Below are 24,093 nucleotides of genomic sequence, written 5' to 3' on the forward strand. Positions count from 1 at the left end.
TTTATTCACTCGTGATCTCATAAATAATGAATTAATTAATTCCTAGTGCATAATTTCTTCCACGTCATCAAAACAGTTTGATATCAATCGAAACGCGCGGATAAATTGTCATTTGTTTATTGAATAAATTGCATTTCGATTACAAACGCGCGCATTCTTTGTTTTGCCTTCTTGCTCGTCTTACAAAATCGCGTGAACTTCGAAGGAACATTTTGGTCAAGGTGCCACAATCATTCTTGCGTGAGGCAAATTGCTGAACATCAATAAAGATAACACGAATGTTTGCCTTGTAATTACGTGGAGACGATCCATTAGAGAAACGGAGCACGATCACTTCTGCAGAATATATGTGCGCGAAGAGAACAAATTTTTAATTATTTTAAATTTCGTCTCAACTCTCTGACAGCGATTGCAAACTCAGAGTCATTATTGATAATCTGTAGCATATAACAAGATTTTTTTCAAAATTATTATTATTTTTTTTAACGTGTCTAATTAAAAAATTAAATTGGTATCGAAATAAGAGGCGTTACTGAACAAGTTGCCAGGTACATCTGCATACAATACATCTGCATTCTAACTGGCAACTTGTTCAGTAACGCCTCTTATTTCGATACCAATTATTTATTTCTGAACCGGAGGTCAACTTGACACACAAATTCTTTTTAAAAAATTAAAAATGAGTTTGTTCGGCGGAGACTGAATACGCAAAAAACAAATTGTGACGGAAATTCTACGGAATTACTTGTCGATATGATAGTTTCATCGCTTCCTTAATATTTTTTATACACCTTGCAATTTTCTTGCATTATATAATAATGATAAAATTTAATTGAAAGAGGTTGAAAATCTCTTGATTGAAAATTTGTTAAAGTTTTTTAATTAATTGTTAAAGTACGCGATAAAAATTACCCTATTAATGGAAAAAACATCTCTCATCGAAGAGAGAACAATGCAGAGTGAAAAAAATTCACGTTGCTGCATAGACGCGTAAAGTAGTGCTTATTTACGCTTTTACTAATGTCATCTTTACTCAAAGATAGTAATCGAATAAAGAAAATAACGCGCTATGTGTTCTCTTCGTTGTTACACGCGAAGTTTAAAATGTATACATACAGCAGTTCGTAATCGCATAATCGACACGCGCTCTAACATGCGCCCATCAATTCATCTTTTGCTTTTGCACCCAGTGATATCATACGGCTCCCGATGCGCGTCGATTATAAATACGATTATAATTGTAACAATGATAAATTTTATTTACTCGAGCTTTGTAAGTAACGTCTGGGAATGCCACAACTTGCATCTTGCAATCGCCTTTCGAACAAAGTGCCAGTTAAGGGACGAAAACACAGGGTGGTTTTTCGCGTGATCGTTTAACATGCGATTCGCGTTCGAGATATCGCCGATCAAATAAACGGTAATGTCCACTTGATGTTTCATTTTCCTCGAACGATGTTTCTCCACAAATACACCGTCCTCGTTTATTTTATTTATGCCGCGTTTGTGAACTACGTGGCCGTAACATTGAAGACGATTCGAAACACAATTATACAAATAGACAATTTGGTTGCATTGTTCGAAGTATCGAGGAAAACGTGTCGCTCTGTTTTATATCATGAACAAAATATTCAGCGCACGCAAAAAAAATCGCATATTCGTCAGATAAGCCGCGATCGCACGTTATTTTATGGCTATGGCTTAACACTAGATTTACCAGACCAGTCATTTTGACTGGTCGTGCAATTTCAATTCAAAATTCCTACTGCATGTAACATTTGCTTTTCGAAATGATGTTATGACTTTTGTAGCTATAAGTAGAGAATACATTTTATGAACTTAATGTTACTTTATATATATATTCGTAACAAATATATTTTTTCTATTTTTTAATAGGTATATTTCAATAGCTGGTATATCTAGTGTTAAGGGCCTCCGCACAAACTCTTTCTTAACACGTTACATTACGTTAAGTTGGCTGTGAACTTAGATTTGTACGTAAACTTGAACGTCATTCAACGAACAAACTAATATTTAACGTAACATAACGTTAATTACTAGTCATAAACTTAGATTTGTATGTAAACTTGAACTTTATTCAACGCACAAACTAGTACTTAACGTAACGCAACGCGTAAGAAAGAGTTTGTGCGGATGCCCTAACGCGTGTAACTATGACTTAACGTTTGTAACGTCGTTCTTCTCACGTCAATAAAAGTAACATTTACCGTTTAAAAGAAAATAAAATTAATGAATGAATTAAATTCGGGTTGTTTGAGCCGTTTTGCAGGATGTTGTGCAGAGAATGTGTTTAAATATATATATAGACATACACATATATTTAACGAAATAATTTTTTTTTGAAAATAAAATTAGTTCTGACAATTTTTTTTACTAATAACACGTACACGGATAGTTCAAAGTTAAATTTAGATAAAACTATAAGCAATAATTATTGACAACGAGATATCTCTTTTTATTAATATTTGTTTAATAAGACTTTATTAACAAATATCTTTTAGTAAACACAAAAGTTATGTTTAACTTTTACTTCTGTATTCTTTTTTTTATCTCATTTCGTTTTTGGTTTTTTGAAAAGAAATGCCAATTTCTTAAGATCAAAAATTCTCCAGAAGAGTAAAAATAAAAAGGAACAATGTGTGGAATCTTTCCATGACAACGTCAATTTGCGACCATATCACAACGTCTTGTTAGTGTGAAAAAACATTGGAACAATAAACGTCCATTTATCTATGAAAGATCGAGGACGCACGCGCGCGTATATGAGCAACGTGTAAGAGCTAAAAGCGATGTAAAAGCGTCGTCGTAATCGCCGAAGTTGGTAAGGTGCTCGCCGCTATTGTTACGCTTCAGTCAACTGTCAGCCGTCCTAGGAAATACAGTTTGTAAAAGTCCTGTGTGCGACAAGGTCGTATCTTTTTAATCAGACAACGATGTTGTCTGACAAAACTCGCAGGCGACTCAACATCACGAGTCATGAAATAAAAAATTAATACTTGTCACAGACAGAGGGTACCGTTCAATTACAATTAGAGAAAACATTCGCGGGGGATTGTTTTGCAACAAGCTATTTCATCAAGGCAATAGCCATAAAAGAATATAATTTTTATTAGTTTTTTTTTGTTAAATAATGAAATAGACTCGAATGTTTTATCGAGATAAAAATAAAACAATTGCGCTGGTGTGCGAGCAATTGATAATTTTGCTTGAACTTGACACGAAAACATTTGCATAAGTAAGAAATATAATTGACAAACAAACGCGGCTATAATCGCGGTGGATTGGCAATGATCGCGAGAGATGGAGGATTTATCGTTGCGGGAGCGCGGTAAAACGAAATCGAATTTCAATCCGTGGAACGATGCGCGAATATTGACGCACGTTATCGCGAACAACGGCAGAACGGTCGATCTTTCTCATTTGAGAATCAATGAGACAGACGCGATGCCGACGCGATCCTACGACCGCAACACCGTCGACGTTGCCAACGAAAATTACTACAACACCAGCGACAAACCGCCATCGTTTGATTATCTGAAGATCGCCAATCCCGTTTTGCCGTATTCCATCAATACGGTGCACCTGCAAAATCCGTACAGGCCGCTTCAGCGATTGGAGGGATTTGTGTCCCGCGATAACACAAAGGTACGATTTTTTAACATTTTTTTTAAATGGAAAATCATCTTCTCGCGAAGAAATTATCTTCAAGCATTTTTCAACGAGCAAAAACGTGTTTAGGGTATGTACAAATCGCAAGATTTTGTTCTAAGATCGAGGTATAACAATTTGTTTCCAAAGAAAGAACTAAATCCAAACAGAGACAGCGATCACGAGAATGAGAAAGTCGAGAGGTAAAAACCGGCAAATTTCTCGCATCTTAAATGTCTACTGATTCATATCTACATATTTATTGGTTTTCCTTTTTTTTTTTTTTTATAGACTGAAAAAGAAGAAACCTCAAGTAGTCAACGAATTTTACAACTTGCTTCGGCAGTACTGCGCGAACACCAGTCTTCACGGATTGCGTTATGTCGGTGACTCGGAGTTGTCGCTCGTGGAAAGGTATATAATAAATTCGTACGCAAGGGTATAAAACACCTGATAGAAAGATGTTTTCAATATTTCGACGACTGTTTAAAATCACAAAATAATTGGATATCTTTCGAGACATTTTAAAAATCGACATTTGACACATCAAAAATGCATTTTTGCAGAATATTTTGGATAATATCGTTCATCACCGTGCTGGCAACGGCGATATATTATAGCTGTTACCTTTACGACAAGTGGCACGGAGCTCCGATTATTATTTCTCTGAGTCCCGAACCGATAGCTCTTAATGAATTTCCATTTCCGTCCGTAACAATATGCAATATGAACAAAGTCAGGAAGACCGAAGCGATGCGAATCGAGCGTGGGTAAAGACTCTCTTTGTACATAATTAACATTAGGAACAGTTGATTCTAAATAAAACAGAAGAGTGAATAAAATTAATTACTCATATGTATACATATATATGTCCGACAATTAGTGTAAAATCTCTCGTAGGCAGGTAGAAGGAATAAAACTGAGTCGAAAAGTCCTGAACCATTTTTTTCTATTACATATAATAAAGGAGTAATTATTGAATAAATCAAGCCAATCAGCGCCGATCTTTAGCCGGGCGCACGTCAGTGAACCGCGCGGAGCGCTCACGCACACCAGGCGCTACGGCGCGACAGACTGGGCTGTCCTTACGCTGGATGCACGCTAATTAGCGGATCTTTATTAATTAATATTTTGTTAATTATTGCGAATCTTGCAAAGTAGTATAGAACTTTTTGTCTTAGAATAACCCCTTCTATCTACCTATGAGCGGTTAGACGACAATTATGGGACACCCTGTATATATATTTTTCGCGTATTCTGTGATTTCTTAAACTAGATCCGATATGCGGGAAAAATTGTTGATGGAAGACGTCTGCAACACGGAAAATAACATAACTTACGAAGAGCAAGAGGCTATCGAATGGGACGCGGTGTTCCAGTTCATGCTCAATGTAATTACTTCGAATTAAATTAAAACTGTCTTACTAAGCTAACATATAATAAGCTGCACATGTAATGTACCTAGATTTGTTTAGTAAACTACCCTAATAGGCACATTTGTGAAAATATTGCACAAAAATGGCATCATGAATGGCGACGATTTTGCAATGATTGCACTAAGATGATTCGCCATAACGCACCATGGCGAAAATTTTATTTCGACAGTTTTGTCGAAATAAAATTTTGTAAATAATATTTGTCAAAAATTGCGAAAAAGTCGTTATGCACTTCCACAGTATATATACCTCCAATAGACAAATTGTGAAAATATTGCACAAATATGACATCATGAGTGACGACGATTTCTTGCATTTCTTCATGTGCAATCATATTTCTACATATTTTAAACATCACATAGCTGAATTTCTTTTCTCAATTATTGGACAATTTCTTTGTGAAATTAATTTTGCAAATATACTGCTAGGATAATTCGCCATATCGTTATTCTTTTGCCGAAATAATATTTGAAAAGCAATTTTACAAACAACTACAAATATTTCAGAAAAGATCAATGTTTTTACATCTATTTCCTAAAATATGTCTGTATAATTGCAAATTACAATTTTAGTGCAAGATTTCGTCACATAATTTTGTAAACGGTTTCCTATCAGGGTAAGTGAAGAAATACATAATTAATATTTTTGATCATAGACAGTAAACTTAAACGCTTGTTTGGACGATTGAGATTATTTTATCTCGAACAGTTTCATTCTAGTTTTTTTTTATGCGTCATTTTGTTCAGGTATCTCAACCGTGCACAGATATGTTATATTATTGCGTTTGGCACGGGAACCAGACCGACTGCGAAAAGATTTTTAATCCTACTCTGACCGACGAGGGCATGTGCTGCAATTTCAACGCGGTGGACAAAAAGTATCTCTTCTATAACGCGTAAGTAACAAAAAAAAATCTCTTCGTTAATTCAAAAGTATAGTAAAAATACGAGAAATGAATTTTGTTGTATTTTTACAATCAAATGATCAGCTTTCAACCGCTGAGGAGAACTTTGCATTTACGTTTTATGTTAAACGATATATTTCAGACGCGATTGGCCGATATTGAATATATCTTATCCATCAGAAAGCGTCGATTGGAACGCTGAAAAAGGATATACATCGAGCATGATGCCGGATGTCGTACCGTGGCGACCGTACGGCGCTGGTCTCTATTACGGTTTGACTTTGGTTCTCGACGTAGACGTGAACGAGTATTATTGCTCGACGACCGCTGGCGCAGGCTTCAAAGTGCGTTACAAAAATCTTTTTCCATTTTTTTCTCACATCCCAATTTTATAGCAAACAAATGTTTTACACAATGTTTCTATCAGCGTCTAGGAAAAGCAACAATCAATTGTGAATAATGTACTTTTCTCGTGTTAAAATTGATTTAATTTCACAAAAGTATTTCAGATGTATCAAATGGATTTGAAATTTTTCATAAAACGATGCGAATTTACTTTTTATAACAATTTACATATTAAACGGTCGAGGGTTGGTTCCGCAGATGTTGCTTCACAGTCCCGTCGAGACACCGAAGATCGCCGATTTTTCGTTCGCGATTACCCCGGGTGAGGAGACCCGGGTGATCATAAGACCACGGATATCGACCGCCAATCCGACAATAGTGTCCATACCGCAGAGGAAACGGAAGTGCTTTTTCTCGGCTGAGAGGAAGCTGCGTTACTACCGCACGTACACGCAACGGAACTGTATCTTGGAGTGCGAGGCGAATTTCACGCAGCAGATGTGCCACTGCGTGCAGTATTACATGCCAAGTAATTGTCATTAGTCCAAATTTGCGATAATAGTTTGATAAATACACACGATAACAACCATTGACACTGATTGATTACGTGAATCAAGAAAGAGTAGATTTATTTTTGCAATATTTACTATGTATTTGCTGTTTCTGTTTACAGAATCGAAGAATACGCCAATTTGCAGCAAGAAGGACGAACAGTGCGCCAAGCTTGCCAGACGCACGATGGAAAATAAACTCTACGACGAAACGGAAGGAAATCCGTTGAATGTCACAATGTAAGTTTCGTCTTTTTTTTAAATCAGAATTCATCCATTTTTTTTTCTTTTTTTTTTGATAAGAGAACAAAATGTTCACGAGCTTTTATTTATGTCGCAGACCGAGTTGTAACTGCTGGCCTGGCTGCTACGAGATCAATTACAGACTAGAGCTTTCGCAGAACAAACTGTTATCGTCTTTCAATACTGAAAAAAGATACGTGAAGAAGGATCTGAAGTATTTCACGTAATTAAAATCGATACTTAATAATGATATTAACTGTAGCGTTAATTATTTTTAAGCGAAGAAAGAGAACTTGCAGCTGATTCTGCAAGATACAAGGTGTTAACATACAAAGATGTTTTTTCGTGTTTGAACCGCGTTAGTGTCATTTTTACTTTTTTTATAAGGTATAAAAATGACACTAACGCGATTCAAACCCGAAAAAACATCTTTGTATGTTGATACTACACACTGCGAAAGCATCAAATATCAGATACAAGGTGTTCTCGAGAGAGAGGATTGTATCAAATGGTTTTTTCTTTGAAGTATTGTATGTATGTGCTTCTCTAACGCTCGAAATTTTTCCGCAGAAAAAATATAGCAGTGGTGCATTTGTTTTTTGTGGATTCCCAATTCACAAAGTACGTGAAGAACGAGCTCTTTGGATTTATCGACTTTCTATGTGAGTACATTATCCGACTCGACGTCTGGAAAAGAATCATAAATACAAATTTACAGCGAGTACTGGTGGCTTGCTGGGTCTCTTCATGGGCTTCAGCTTTCTCTCGGTCATGGAAATCGTGTACTTTTTAACTATAAGACTGGTGTCTCGCTGGTACAACGCTCGTCGAAAACCCCATAAGTTTACTGCACATCACAAGACACACTTACCGGACGATAGTAAAAAAGTGATCTACCCTTTCACCAACTGAAACTCGTGATGTAAATATAAAATTTTTAGCACATGTGAAATGTCATAGAATATATCCTTATAAAAGGCGCAATGTGTTTTTATTAACTAAACCAAACCCCACACACAAGGATAAATTGTTTTTGTTGTTTCAATAAGTCTTATTCCACACGCCTCAAAAAGAGTGGTGGTTTATCAAAGGTAATAATAATTTTAATAAATTCTTAACACTAGATATACCAGCTATTGAAATATACCTATTAAAAAATAGAAAAAATATATTTGTTACGAACATATATATAAAGTAACATTAAGTTCATAAAATGTATTCTCTACTTATAGCTACAAAAGTCATAACATCATTTCGGAAAGCAAATGTTGTACATGCAGTAGGAATTTTGAATTTGAAATTGCACGACCAGTCAAAATGACCGGTCTGGTAAATCTAGTGTTAGTGATCTCTTTAAACTCCAAAGTGATCTCTTTAAACTCCATGCCGAAATCTTTTTATGTAATGTTGATGCTGGTTTGTTTCACTTTTTCTCTCTCACAAGAATGAAGGTTAACGCAAAACCACATATACATATGTATGTACACCAAGTTCCATTAGCGCTTATTCATGCGAAGTTGCAATTGTGCAAGATATTTTTAGACATTATTAGAGTAACTTCGCGCGAGTAACGTGAATTGAGATCTAGCGTACATGTATGCGTATTGATTTGACATAAGGTATCATCGCGAGAGCACCGTTTTTAAAAGGTACCGGAAAAAAATCCGCCATGATGTGTACATATGACAATCACGTATCTAGTAGTTCCTAATATGTATCAATGAGCATGTAAACTTCGTGATGTAAGAATTACTTTCGCGTGACTATGACACACGCAGAAACAGATGTTCGCTGGAGTAATTAATTCAAATGCGACACACCATGCAATCGTATATATGCGATATCCATATGTACGATCGCGGTTAATAAAAATCGCGGAATAAAACAACAACATATTTCGCTGTATCGAGGAAAAACTATGCAACTTTCCGTCGATTCGCACCTGCAGCAGCAACTGTCACTCGGTTAAAAAAACGGCAGCAAAAGTCAGATGTGCACCAAACCCGAGAGTTTGTAACAGTTTACATTAAACGTCTGCGCGTCTTTCTCCTTGGCGGCGGATGAGTTTTTACACATTTCCCCGTTTCGCTTACCTTCAAATTTTCCAAATTCTCCACCGTGCGATTCTCAGGGACAATCGGACGACGGTATTGAGATTGACATCGTGTCGATGATCTTGTGACAACAGCGGTGATCCTGTCCGTAACAGTCCGTAACACGGGACACGGGATCTTGTCGCATGCACACAAGCCTACGCTCACGACGCGACATCATGACGGCTGTAAAATGGTTAATTTCACGTACATTCACGCGCGTGACCAAATCGGCTGCTATCACGTCAGATAACTATAGATGTACGCGTACCTGAGATTCTCGACTCTCGATTTCAAGATTTGAATCAGGTTTTCATCACGCGCGTATCATACGGTTTAATTTGATCGGCGGATTACTTTGTCGAAGTTGAAAGAGAAAGAGAGAGAGAGAGAGAGATAAAAGAGATCAGTCACATTTAATCAGCCGAACTAAACAATCGGTTAAAGTTTAGTCTGTCGATTAAATTAATTGGAGTTGGTTGGCTCAACTCTATAGATTTTTTCTCTAATTACTATCGACATAAAAAAAACTGGCTTCAGATCAACCAACTTCAGTCAACTCTACCATTTAATCGTTGATCGCGATCGGTCACTTCGGTTAAGTTAATCGATCGATTGCCGTTAACTGATATTGATTTTATTTTGAGATTAAATCAAACTTAAATTTCATCAATATAGAATAGAACAAAGCCGTGGAAAATTGGAGTCCCAGATTAATATTTATTTTGTTTAATATTTATGTTTAAAAAGATAAATTTGTTTTACGTGGAATTTTGATCATTTAAATCTGGCAATTTGAACAGAGATATATGTGATGAAAAGAGTTGACTCTTAAATTCATAAAAAAAACCACTTTCTTTATATATATAATATGTACATAGTAAGTACATATAATTTGTCCAACAAAATTTTACAAGAGGTTATAAAAATAATGTTAAAAAATTAGTTTAAAAACCGGCTTTAATAAAAATTTATTTAAAGCTTATTATGTATATCTATTATAAAAATTACCGTTTAAAAAGGGTAAATAGCATATCGTTCGATATGCTCTTTTTGCTAAAAGAGAGAGATAGAGATAGAGAGAGATAGAGAGAGAGAACTCGCGCCTTATTAAAAAGTTTGTAAAATCAATTGATATAATTCACAATTTGTCAATATATATGTATTCGATGAAATCAGGTTTGTGGTGGTGAAGTGAACTTACTTCGGTTATTGTTTTTTTTTGCAATCTCTCAAAAATCTACAAAGTTTTATCTTTTTTTTCCATAATCAATTGTATATATAAAATAACAATTATGTGTTTTTTGTTCTTGGCTCGCTCACACACGCACACACGTACGTACGTACGTATGTACGCATGCACGCATGTACGTTCAACTGACACAACACCACAACATGCACCACACACACGCGCGCTCGCACACACAACGAAGAAAAAATAAAGTTTATCCAAGAGTTTTCAAAAATGAAAATGTCCGTTGGGACATCATTTATTATTATTATCTAAGATCTGATATAATCGTGCGCTAGTTGTTTTCCTTTTTTTTAATCAGTACGATTTTTGCTCGTTATCTAGGCGATAGCCAAGTATGATACACGTTACATTCAATAAAATTATCGTTCTAGTTTTTTTTTTTNTTTTTTTTTTTTTTTTTTAATATTGACAGCACACTAATCTAAAGTGACATCCTCTGCTCTTACATCTTCTCTTCTTTTCCTTCGCATATGTATAAAAGATACACGGATAAATTTCTCAGTGACGCCGACGGTCTCGTAATTAGAGCAGTTGATTCTTTTATTACCTAGAATTTTTTTATTCGGATTCTTTTACTTTTTCTTTAAGAGAAAAAGAAAACACATCAGCTTTCATCAATGTCGATCAATTTTTATTCGATTTTTTGTTTTTTGAAACTAGAAAAAATTACTATATTTTGATAAAGATATCCATTTTATATATTACCAATCCTTGGAGTAATTTTTTTGTTCAGTTAATAAGAAGTAAGTCCACTAAGTTCCGCTCGCGCTTGCAATTAAATGAAACACAAACTTTTAACAAGAAGGAAAAGCAACGTTAATTTTTTTTGTGAACATATCCGCAATTAAATAACTTAACTTCGTAGGGGAACACACCAAATATCGAAAAAGAGAAATCGAGATGACGAGACGCACATGGATGATAATGAGAAAGAATGATTGAAACTTACATGAAATTAACGCAGTATACAAATAAACGCTTTTTCGTACATCATCTCACATGATACACAAAGCGGTCGAAATTGGATAATCCGATCCGAGAAGCGGTTCAAAACAAGATGTGTGCATCCGGCGCATCGTCGCCGGATTTAACACAGTGGTACATAAGAATACCGTAGGCCAGTCATCATGATAATAATAATGGCATTCCAACAAAACTAACAACTCGTTTCCTCTCTCTTTTTATTTCGCTCATAGACGCGCGCGCGCGCAAAAAAAAAAAAAAAAAAAAAAAAAAAAAACAAGAAATTAACGTGACAATTATACATCTTACAATATAAACAAACGGATTCGTTATCAAAATATCTCTCGCGAGTGATCAACGTGTCAAATCCTACGCGTACTCGCGTGATAACGTGATTCCAACAGATCGCCTCAGAAAATTGCAAAATCTTGCAAAAACGAATTAAGTTTTTCTTTTTGTTTCCCTTACGTTTCCCTTACGTTACACGAGGCCATTAGAAAATTCTCTTGTACTTGATTCACTCTCAGCAAGTAACGATGTCCCAAAAGCGTATCGTTCTCTTTACAATACACTCAATCGTTACGACAAAGAACAGATTGTTTTTTTTTATATAGGAACGTGATTTATTTTATCAAAACTCGCTACGATATCGTGTCCTCCATATACCGTGTCCACATAATAATTATTGTTTGTAAAAATTCAATTCGACGAGATGTGACAAATAAATCCGCACGCAGTATAATAGTTTTTTTTTTCGTCCACGTATATATAATAAGTATATAATCGCCAAAATTATCTTCGTTAATAGATGCGGTATAATACAATTAAAAAAGAGACAGTATAATTAAAAATAGTGTAAAAACGGAGTTATACAAATTCGACGTTATGGATGCACGTTATTACTACTTCGAGTAAATATAAAAATTACAGTGCGCAAAAAACAGCTTTCTTTTTCCCACAGGCCTTTTTCAAAATGTTTTTGTTGCGTCGAAAGGGTCGAACGGTTGAAGAGACTTCGGGGGATTATTTTTGTTTTTGCGTACTTTACACAAGGTATTCTGGGAATGCAAGTAAATCCTCTTCTCTCGACAGACGATTTCGATTCTCGTGATCTATCAACCCCGAAACCTCGACCCTTGATGATGGCAAAACTCGAACTCGCGAGTGTGTTCGCTCGCGAAAGTGTTTCTTTATAAAGTGTTTTTTTGCACTCAAATATGGACTCACTAAGACCTGACAAATGAGAATGCGCGCAACTCGCGCGTAAGATTTAAGGAAGACGCTCCCAGACTGATTTTGATTCAAACGGAAGCTCCAGGTTTCTATGAAATATTACAACTTGAGATGCGGAATTGCCGCGAGGAGACGCACCGCTCCAAAAATTCGCTTTCTTTAGTTATTTTGCTAATTTTTTTAAATAAACACAACATGCATGTTTTTTTAAAAACCGAATTTTTTTTATAAAAATATTTTATGCGTATATGCGTGCGAGTAGCAATAATCGCGCAAAAAAGAAAAATAAATAAATAAATAAAAACTATGATAACTTCAAGATAGCGCCGCATCTGACGCAGCAATTCTCAACAACCTATTTAAGAATTACTCGTACGCTTAACACATTTGTAATTACATTCGCTTATTTCTTCATCCGATATATATATTGTTCAATTCTCTTCGATTAGATTCATCATTGTAGGAGCTGATTGACACAGAGCGAGAAAGGGAGTATAAGTGTACAAAAGTATTCCTGAAAAAAAAAACTCGCACTTGTTAATACAGCGTTTTGCTCGGTAAAAAACCGTTTTTTAGGAAGTATTTGTCGAGTTGCTTTTGATGAGGATGCTTGATAATGCCGCACGCGCTATTTCAAATTTTACCGTCACATCACAGTTTCGATAAAGATAGTGAGATTGTGTAATCAAAATAGACTCTTCCCAAAAATATGCTTCGCGAGAGATCAATTAATAAGAGAGAATTGCGTCAAGAGGAAAGTTCGTATTTTATCGCGATAAAAAAGTACATATACAAACATGTACATGTACATGTATATATACATATATACATATATATATATATATACACACACACATACACATATATATATATTTTTTAAAAACAATATAATATATATATATATATATATATATAGTTTTTAGTTTTTTTATTTTCTTTTTTTGTATCATCGAGTACACGATATTAAGTCGCGATGGTTAATTAAAGCCCTTCTTTGATTTGATTTTGAAAATGTCAGTTTTTAAAAAATGTGTACTGGATATAAAGTGCCCGTTACGTACAGGAGTGATTAAGAATTTTTCTCGATTCTCCATAACGCGATAAAACCGCGAGAAACACGTATTTCGAAAGATCACCTTGAATATATGAATAAATAGAATATATGAATAAATGTACTGTATGACGATACCGCAACTTGTATTTTACGAGACAATGCAAAGATGCGATTGTGTCAAATATACGAAAGACACTTTATTGTCACCCTATATACGTTATTATTCTAAAGTCGTTAAAATGATATTTGTGAAAAAGTGAGCATACACCGAATGAATGAGACACGGAACTGAGGCTTTTTTTTTTTAGTTATACAGAAATACACGCAAAGTATTCTTGTTCATTAGCATTCAGCTGATTCATTCAGGAAAGGCGCGTTAAAGAAAGAATTATAAATTAATTTGATTTTTGTTCAATGTACAATCATTCAAAATCGCGTGATGATTGTAACAATACTCTCTTTACGTTTCTCAAGCGTTGACTCGTTTATATACATATATATAAATACGGAATACTGAAAATAACATTCTTGCTTTAACATAGAAAAACTATCTATTTAGGATTGGGTTCTTTCTAAAAATGACAGAATGTCAAGAAACAGATTCACAGATATGTGCTGCTTCTTAGCAAAATATCATTTATATCGAAGATTATCTTTATTCTCTTTTACATCTCTCTTCGTTATTATATAATGAAAACGGAAGATTCGTCGATTAGGATTTATCGGTTGATTTTACTCGGAAAATGGATTTCTTCATGGACTTCACACAATAGAAGGAGAGAACGAAACGTGCTGATCCGATATTTAAAAACTCAAGATGCTGCGCGTTACGTGCCGAGCTATAAAGTTATTATTTTAACTTAAATATGTAGGTCTAATCTGTGACTCGTTGATTCAAGTTTCTCGAATACACGTATCATCTCATTTTTTTTTTATACTTGTTATAGCTTATCTCAGCGCTATATTGTAAAAAACTATTTGCCGTTTGTTTCACACTCAAATAAAATGTAAACGTAATGGTGATGTGACGCGTTGCAACTGTCGAGTCACAACTTAGACGAATTCTATTCTAATCTCAACCGTGAGAGACCGTAAACGAGAATAGGAAAAATTCAGCTGAGTTTTGTTTTTACTCTAATCAAAAAAAAATACTGTAACAGGTATGTTATTTAATTATGTAAAAGTAAAATTATATATTGCATACCTTTATTTTATAAGTTAATCAATAAAAAACAGAGAATTATTCTCTGATTTTTGAATATATATGAAAAACAAAAAAAAAAAGACAAAATGACAATCGATTTTGACTGACATGTCTCGTAATACTTTGCGCGCGAATGGATATATAATATAAACAAATTCAGATGAAGGATCAATTTCGGACACCCTCCGAAAAAACTGTATTTTCTTGCTTTTTCCACACATTCCTCTTCTATATTATAAATTATCTTTCTAAAGTCACACAAGAAGAAGAGACAAATAACTTGTTTAACGAATAATAAGATTCGGAAACAGAAGTACGCAAATAATTAAAAAATAACTAATAATAATAGAAAATCGTACGCGTGATTTATCGGTGTTTCTCGTGAGAGGGTATCCAAATCATATTCGAAAAGCGATGTATAATAATTATATACTTATGATTATATTTCTATATGTGCAGATACTCGTATATGCACATATTCATACATCATGCATACGTACTCGTATATGCACATATACGTCATTACAGCACGCAAGTTCTTCAATCATGATGGTATGAAGCTATCAAATGTACAATCTAATCATATATGGGTGATTCTTTCTTTTTTGATACTTAAAAGTAGCGACGGTGCGGAATCGCTTTAACAAGTGAGATTATAAAAATTAATGTATATTTTATATAATATATATATATATATATATATATTATATATATAATTCTAGTTTCTTTCTGCGCTATAGTTTACAAACTAGCAACTATTTATCAACTAACATATCTATGTACTCGCGACATCTTAAAAATTATAAAATGGATTAGTTTTCTTTTTTCCCCGTCGATATCCACTTATTATTGCAGCTTCAACGAGTTTTAAGTGTCGCGCGCTACTGTTTTTTCATCACCGCCGTTTTTTTTATTCATGGTCGTTGTCAACATTTCGGTAATTGCGATGCTTTTCCTTATCCCGAATGACTGGACGGAAGAAAGCTCGCACAAATCGCGATGTCGTTCCGTGCCACGTTATTCCGCAAAATACGCAAGGCGCCATTCAAAAATTCTTGCGTTTTAGGTTGAGTGTTATCTTCCTCTTGAAAATCATACGAAGACTTCAGTGACAATCTTAAATATAAAATTAAACTATATTGTGAAAATCAGAAGGGCCGAGGTTCGAGCGTTGCATATGAACATAATTTGTTCTTTCTTCTTTTGCTTGTCCTTGTCACTTATATTTCAAAATTCGCTGGAAAAAAAACAAAAGAAAAAAACTCCACGATACCTCATACCTACGCTTCTTATGTTGCCGTAATAAACGCTGCCGCAATTGCGCTTATTACAATCGTTCTCAGTACACTCGATCTATCGCAGAATTAATGTCGTAACTATTGCACAACGCCGTTCATGAAGTGTCATGAAATGCTGGCAAGACGTTCGTTTAATTTCGTGTTCTTACGCTCTTCTTTGTGAAATTTGCCAGTATCAACGATCATTACGCAATATTCAAGAAAGAATTATACATGCAAACACATTTCCTTGTATTTCTTTTGAAAAAAAAAAGAAAAAAAGAAAAAAAAAAAAAAAAAAAAAAAAAAAAAAAAAAAAAAAAAAAAAGAAATGTATAATGCGCACACAAAATAATGCTGTGCAATATAATTTTATTCCCTCTCGTCTTTTGGATATTGAAATTAAAGACAAATGTATTTCAATTACAGGTTTTTTTTGCAAAAAGATTTCGTTGATTTTTTGGCGATCTTTTCGAAACGTCCAATTATATCTTATACGGAACCGAATTCTTCCAAGAACATAATTCACAAAACTGTTTCCTCACTCGCGCAACGTCACAAAGTGTCTTTCCGACTATCTTTTATTTCTTTTGTTTCCCTTAAATTTTTATGCATATCTAAATTCAAACTACCGACAGTCCAAGTAATAATTCATTCACAGCATCCGAGCGGTCGCACGCGAAAAAAAAAGAGATGCAACTCTCTCTCGGGTCACTTTACGTCGGATTCTCACTTGGCTCTCATCAGAGTGTGAGTCTTTTTATCATTCCTTATATCATACATCCATCCGTGAATCCCGCTTTTCATTGTAAATATTTGTTTGTTTGTTTGTTTTTTTTTTTAAAGGTTAAAAAAAGTTAACCTCTTTACCAGTTTCTGAAAGGTATTCTCTAGCTGAATCATTTAGGCTCTGGGAAGGCCACCTGACACTTGTAGACTTCGTCAAGCATTACTTGGCCTTGTCCCTGGCTAACGGTCACAGGAGTAGTCGCGTTCACAACCACGACCTGACCCTGTTGCGCCTGTTGCGGCTGCTGCTGCTGCTGCTGCGGCTGCGGTTGACTGCTCGCGTTGGCTTGCTGTGCGTTAGCTGGATTGTTTGCGTTCTGACTCCGTGCTGTCTGACCGTACTTCTCGTGAATCGCACGGTGACGCTTGAGCGCAAAACGATCGGAGAAACCGATCTCGCATATATCACATCTAAAACAAAGTATCAAGAGAATATTTTATACACGGAAAAAATAAAATACAATTTGAATAATAATCGAATCGTTCTGCGAACACGCGAAAATTACCTGTGTGGCTTTTCACCGGTATGAACTTTCGCATGATTCTTGAGATGCGTAGCTTGATTGAAAGCCGAACCGCAGATATTACATCTGTACGGTTTCTCGCCGGTGTGAATTCTTCTGTGATTCCACAACGTTGAGTGTCTCGCGAAAGTTTTCTCGCAGACCTCGCACTGATAAGGTCGTTCGCCGGAATGGATGCGCTCGTGATTTTTTAAGTGCGGACTTTGCGAAAACTGCATACCGCAAACACTACACTTAAAGGGTTTCTCGCCGGTATGGACTCGTCCATGATTTTTCAAATAGGCGGCTGCAAAAAGGCAACACAAATTTATCTATCTTTATGATAATTACAGTACAGCAATATATAAAGAGAGGATTTTATATTCGAGAAGCAAAACGTTCTAAAACTAATTTTCGAAATCACCTCAATTTGGTAAAAAGATCTGTAATTGCAATCTGTAATCTGTATTCTTACAAAAAATTGCCCAACTACTTCTCTGTGTCTTATGACTTTATTCTAAGTTGTTATAGTCTTATTTGATGTGGTTAAAAAAATTTAACTATTGTTTTCTACCAAATTTTTCTTTACATATTATCACTTATTTTTTGTACTTACCTTTCGCGAATGCCAAGCCGCAAACTTCGCATTTGAATGGCTTATCTCCCGAATGAAGTCTTTTGTGGGACCAGAGAGACGAATATCGAGAAAACGTGCCGTCACATACATTACAATGAAATGGCTTTTCCGTCTGATTCTGACTGTTTTGCTTGCCACCTGAAATTAAAAGTATAACCAAGACTTTAGTTTTCCTCAAAGGGCCAGTTCTACAAAGCTCGAAGTTGATTCATGAAGAATCCAAAAACCCAGTATGAGTTTATGGACATTTTCTTTTTTTTTTTTGATATACATACCAGAAATGAAAATAACGAATATACAAAATTACAAAATTAAATAATAAAAACGATTAAGAAATGTGGTGATAATATATTATTATTATATGAAACAATTTGATCATGCAGATTACAAAATTTAGTGCACTATGAGAAAATTTTAACGTCACAAGAGCAATATGAATATCTGCAGCTTTGTTTTTATCACAAATTTATTTTGTGAAAAAATGATGAAATCATCAATCAACAATAAGTTATATTGCAAAATGAAGTAAAAAAACCGTAATCACAGTTTAAAAATGAAAAGTTAACAATAATTCATCTCATATAAGAAAGAACTTTCGAAATTTCATAATTTAAATTTATAAAACTGTCCCTTAGGGGAGATTTTATTCTGTGCCATCATCCTTAAATTTAAATGTCGACAGTTCTACTAAAAAAGAAAAAAAAAATGAAAAAAAAAACAAAAAAAAAAACAAAAAACAGCAAACTAAAAATTATCACAATCAGTTTAACAAAAAAAAAATCTGGCATAGCAAAAAATATTACATAAGAGAGAAGAAAAACAAAAATAATGAAAGAATGTATTTCGTCTACAAAAATACATGCAAACAAAAAAAATGTAATAAGAATCAATTATATTAAATATATAAGAATGAGTAACATCTCTCTTTCAAACTTGAATTTCCGAAAATTTGTGTTTAAATTAATCTTTTTTAAGTTTCGAGGTTACATTCAAAATACACTTAGTAAAACTTTATAAATCTACAAATTTTTTCTCTCTCTTGAATATTTCTGTACCAAGAAAATTCAATATTTTTTGAAGTTACAAAAAAATGTCACTTTGTTACGTCGCGATTTAAGCAACAATTAAAAAATCATACAAATGCCGAACACATCGCAAAAGGAGAAAAGACTTTTGAACTGTTCAATTCATTAATGCGATATTACTCAGATAATACTAATCGCAAAACAGATCTCATATTGTGACGGTAATTATATCCGACTTACTTCCTATGATGATGCGGCCTGTAGCCTTGCAGCCGCCACATTTTGCAAGGGAACTGATTCCGGAATCTAGTTTTTCGTCGTGTTTACCTACCATACATCACCCGATGTACGATCATGATAGTAATGAAACGTATGAGAGATGGGATGATTGACAAAATGTGAACAAAATGCTGCTGATACTTCATGCAAATCAAGTTCTAACTGTATCAGTACTAACTGTATATCGATACATCCAAAAGATAAGGACGGAAATACAAAGCTTTGGAATTTCAAAAGAAGAAATAGTACAGTTTGTTTTATCAGCAACATCTTTCTTTGGCCCATCAGTGGTATCAAGTGACATCCAATCAGTGATAAAAAAAAAACAAAAACCGATAATGCTCACCAATAAAAATTATTCCCGTGCCGTTGCATTTATGACATTTGGTGACGCTAGTGACACCCCTCCGTTTCACAGGATGATGACCAGGTTTAATGGCTGCGCAAACGAATGAATATCACATCTTCATTATGTTAAATAAGTTTGAAATTATCACAGCGATAACGATTACATAAGCATATGTATGTATATACATACACACGTTACTAATCAAATTCTTTACTTTTATATTGAAATTAAATGACCGTGAGACAAATACTTAAAAATTACTAAAATTAATTGATAGAAAGACATACTCTTTTTAACTTTAGTCGGATGATGTTCGCAAGGGTCTTCACTGCCACAATCCTCACAGATTTGCACCTTAGGTTTTTGATGCATATTGGTCTTGTGACTCTTCAGTTCCCCCGGTAATGCGAAACAAGCGCCACAAACGTCACAGGTATACGGCCTTTCCGGTGTGGTAGCAACGGTTACAGTTGTCGGCGTTTGCACCACAATCTGTTGCGGCTGTTGCTGCAGATTGCTGGGCGTTGTACTATGAATCCGCTTGTGATGCTGAAGCAGACTGACGTGGCCGAACACCAGACCGCAAATGTCGCACTTGAAGGTCGCATTGGTGGCAGCAGCGATGCTCATCTGATTCAGTAATGTATTATAACCGACAGGTTGCACATCGAAACGGTAACAACCCTTGTCATCGGTGATCGCACTAATTGTGCTCACCGCATTTGTCTGTACTTTCTGCAACATGTTGACGTTGTAGTAGAAAGAAGAGGGGAACTCAGCAGTGGTGGACTGTTGCTGCTGCTGAGACTTGTCCTCCTTCTTGTCTGATGTAACGTACATCTGCTGGGTCTGCTGTTGTTGGGATTGCTGTCCCTGAGCAGCAGCCTGCTGCTGTTGGATCTGTTGCGGATCAAACATTGCTGGTTGCTACAGAACAAAAACACACCAGTTTACAGTGAGATAAAAGTGAATGTTCCTTCTGTTTCATATATTACTTGGTAGATATAAAAAAAAATTAAAAAAAAAGAAAAAAAACCAACCTTTATAATAAATAGACCAACCTGTCTCTGGTCACCGTAACTTGAATTACTCTGCTCCGTTTGGGTGAAACTATTAGTTTGCTCCGTTTGAGTAAACATGGAACACTTCAATGGCTGTTCAATTGGTTGACTCTGTTGGTTACAAAGTTTCATTAGACATACCACTATGAAAACTAATACACAAAAAAAAAGGAATTACAAATTTAACTGTTATATTTCGCAGACTATTCTCATTGTGAATCACAAACTAAATTGTTCTAAAATGAGACCACAAGGTCATTATTCACGCTCCCTCGTTTTGACATCGAGTTGCTTTATCGTTACGCGACGCATACCTGCTGTATTTGATCAGGACGGGTTGTGTTCAACCACACCACGTTGTTGCCATTTGATTCTAGGGCCATTGATGTATTGCCTTTGACCCTGCACAATCAAATAGGCGTGCGTTATGTAAAAGACTACCGGCTTGATATATATGTGAATGTAAGTATGCAAAAATTATGCGAGAAGCAAGGAAAACATTTTACTACAAAAACGACGGAGGACAAACCCCCTGATCAAAAAGCTACGCCGAGAATGAGGGAGGGACGCGCGATCAACAGGACAAGTAGATGCGATGCGAGATTAGACGACCAGTTTTAAACAACAATCGTCTCGCGCAGTTTGTTCGAACTTTTGTCTTGGTTTAGTCGGCGCGAAAAACACGCGCCGACGGAAGTATAAACATACTCACGTGTGATAAGTCCGACAAGCCGCGGGGTTACAAATCCGGCTGCCGTGCGGTAACCGACAATCCTCTAGCTGCCATGACGATGATGATGACGGCGATGATGATAACGATGACGAAAACGGTGATGGTGATGATGATGATGATTATAACGCTGATGACGACGATGATGATGGTAACGACGACGACGACGACGACGACGAAGACGATCGAGTGACGCGCGAGATAGATTTTTATTACATGGACGATTTCTTAGAAAATCGCGGCTAACATGCCAAATCCATTCCTCGGTAAGTTTGCGCGCACACACAGTTAACGTGCAGCACGTCGTCGTCCAGCATCCGCGTACGACATGCAGGCGGAGAGGGGGCGCGTGACTCTTCCCCTTGTTTTGTGTCGCGCGCGACGCTCTCGTCGTTGCGAAGCGCGAATCGGGCCGTGGTCGCGAGAAATCAATGGCGTTCGATTTCGACGGACGCTTCCCTCCCGACGCGCGATCTCGGCGGTGTTTATTGAAAAATCAGCTATGCGCAATAGTTTTTTCCTCGCTCTCTTTTGCCACGCTTCGTTCACTCGCGCGGAGCCACCTTGACTCTTCGTACTGGCTCGCGTTTCGCTCGACGCACGCTTCGCGCCGTGTTTTAGCACGCGGTCCAAGCGCCACAGCGGACAGTGCGGTTCGTTAATATCGCTCTCTTGAGCTCGTGTCGCACACGTTTGTCAACGGGGCCCGCGCTGGCCCGCGCAAATCATGGTTGACCGCGTAGAAAGCGGCGCGGTTGCGGCGGCGGCGGCGGCGGCTGGTTGAATATGAAGAAGCGCGCGGTCGCCGCTCCTCTTCTTCGTGCACGTCGCTTTCTCTCTGTCGCTCTCGCCCGTTCTCCCTCCGTCCCACTTCACCACTGGACGCACGTTCTCTCTCGCTCTCTGTCCGCCTTAACGGCGGCGGCGGCGGACACAAAATTGCCGACGCGGTTTGCCCCAACGTTCCGGGTACAAAGCTCGGTCACTTATCTTCGATACGGGCTAAGCCGGGACGCGATGTCGGTCGACGCGTAGACGAACCTTCGCAGTGGCCATTACATGCAACGAATACAACAATGGGCGACACGGTACGCGCGCTGCCCCCTGATACTGCCTCTTTCCGAAGCGTTTACGGGCGCCTACCGTGAATCCAGACGCCTGCTGTCCGTCAAGGTCACTGCGCGGTGACGTCGGCGCAGCCGTGAATGCACGCGCTGATTGGCGCGCGGGCGTTTCGCGCGCGAAGTGCATTCGTAAAGCCCTGTATTCACGAGTCAGAGGCTTGGACAGTTTCAGTTCTCGAGGAATCGATCACTCGCGTCGGTCGATACGGCCGATCGACCGACGCGATTGCTCGACTGAGAGCGAGATATTGGGTGCGTTCAGACAACTCAACGGTTGAGAGATCATCACTTATGATAGGACTATTCTTCAAAATCTGCATCGGTTCCAAAAGTATGATCCAATCAGAAGTGATTATCTCTCAACCGTTGTGCAACTGTTGAGTTGTCTGAACGCACCCATTTTTTAGGCTTGTTCTACAATACAGTCGTAAGAATAGACGTATAAAGCCTATGTCACACTACGAATTAGGATTGAGATTAGATTGCAATTGGGGACATGGACCATAGGTGCGTTCAGACAACTCAACGGTTGAGAAAAAAATCACTTCTGATTGGATCATACTTTTGGAACCGCATCAGATTTTGAAGAATAGTCCTATCATAAGTGACGATCTCTCAACCGTTGAGTTGTCTAAACGCACCCCATGTTCAGCAAACTGAGCAGATCAGTGGTCTAGTTTCCACCGAAACCCTCAATTCGGTTTCACTCCGGTACGGATTAAATTTAGTGTTCCGTTTCCAGTGGAAGTAGAGTACTTATAGATCAAAGCGGAAGCGAAATCAGCACAATTTGACAGGTTTCCATCGACTTAAATTTGATTCTACGTCGCATTAGGTGTGAATTAATGCTTCGGTGGAAACTAGACCAGTGAGCGCTTAGTGATTCTTCAATATGATTGGTTTCTACACTTAGATCCAGATAAGATCTAAAGGCAAGATTCAATCATATTAAAGAATCACTAAGCGATCACTGATCTGCTCAGTCAGCTGAACGTGGCCAATCAGAGCGAAGATCACAAACTTAGAATTGGTTTTCTTTCTTCTGATTGGTCAAATTTCAATCCAATCTCAATCTCAATCCGTAGTGTGACTTAAGGCCATTCTACATTGTAAGGTTTAGTCGTTTAACGCGTGGTAAGATGGCGCTCTTTCTGACACCTATGTGCAATGTGGCGGGTGACGTCCATTTGACCACGGTACAATTGGACACAGTACGATTGCACACGTAATATTGGACACGGTACGATTGACCACAGTACGATTGACCACGGTACGATTGACCACCGTACGATTAACCACATTCTATTTGACGCGAAGAATTTAAGACCGTACGATTGACCACGGTACGATTGACCACCGTACGATTGAC

At 36.8% G+C, this 24,093-nt stretch overlaps 2 protein-coding genes across 5 annotated transcripts; one reads left to right on the plus strand and one right to left on the minus strand.

Annotated features, from left to right (window-relative positions):
* The first annotated feature begins 3,307 nt into the window (after positions 1-3,307).
* LOC109861969 (pickpocket protein 28-like) lies at positions 3,308-8,078 on the plus strand. Its single transcript, XM_020441839.1, has 12 exons — positions 3,308-3,666; positions 3,760-3,872; positions 3,961-4,083; positions 4,236-4,439; positions 4,946-5,060; positions 5,852-6,000; positions 6,152-6,353; positions 6,613-6,883; positions 7,028-7,145; positions 7,246-7,371; positions 7,719-7,810; positions 7,867-8,078. The coding sequence occupies exons 1-12, from the start codon at positions 3,322-3,324 to the stop codon at positions 8,058-8,060; spliced, it is 2,052 nt and encodes a 683-aa protein (XP_020297428.1). The 5' UTR covers positions 3,308-3,321; the 3' UTR covers positions 8,061-8,078.
* A 7,776-nt stretch (positions 8,079-15,854) lies between these two features.
* LOC109861970 (zinc finger protein 2 homolog) lies at positions 15,855-21,732 on the minus strand. 4 transcript variants are annotated; one of them, XM_020441843.1, is made up of 10 exons: positions 21,583-21,732; positions 21,185-21,272; positions 20,871-20,981; positions 20,527-20,736; positions 20,097-20,439; positions 19,807-19,899; positions 19,422-19,508; positions 18,136-18,294; positions 17,523-17,826; positions 15,855-17,427 (listed from the first exon to the last, which is right to left on the minus strand). In XM_020441843.1, the coding sequence occupies exons 2-10, from the start codon at positions 21,251-21,253 to the stop codon at positions 17,127-17,129; spliced, it is 1,677 nt and encodes a 558-aa protein (XP_020297432.1). In that variant the 5' UTR covers positions 21,254-21,272; positions 21,583-21,732; the 3' UTR covers positions 15,855-17,126. The 4 variants fall into 4 exon arrangements, with proteins under 4 accessions (XP_020297432.1, XP_020297429.1, XP_020297433.1 ...); XM_020441840.1 differs by having other exon boundaries at positions 20,097-20,736; XM_020441844.1 differs by lacking the exon at positions 21,185-21,272 and having other exon boundaries at positions 20,097-20,736.
* Between the last annotated feature and the right edge of the window lie 2,361 nt (positions 21,733-24,093).

Source organism: Pseudomyrmex gracilis, unplaced genomic scaffold, assembly GCF_002006095.1.
Source record: "Pseudomyrmex gracilis isolate BER0280 unplaced genomic scaffold, ASM200609v1 scaffold_1213, whole genome shotgun sequence".
NCBI lineage: Eukaryota > Metazoa > Arthropoda > Insecta > Hymenoptera > Formicidae > Pseudomyrmex > Pseudomyrmex gracilis.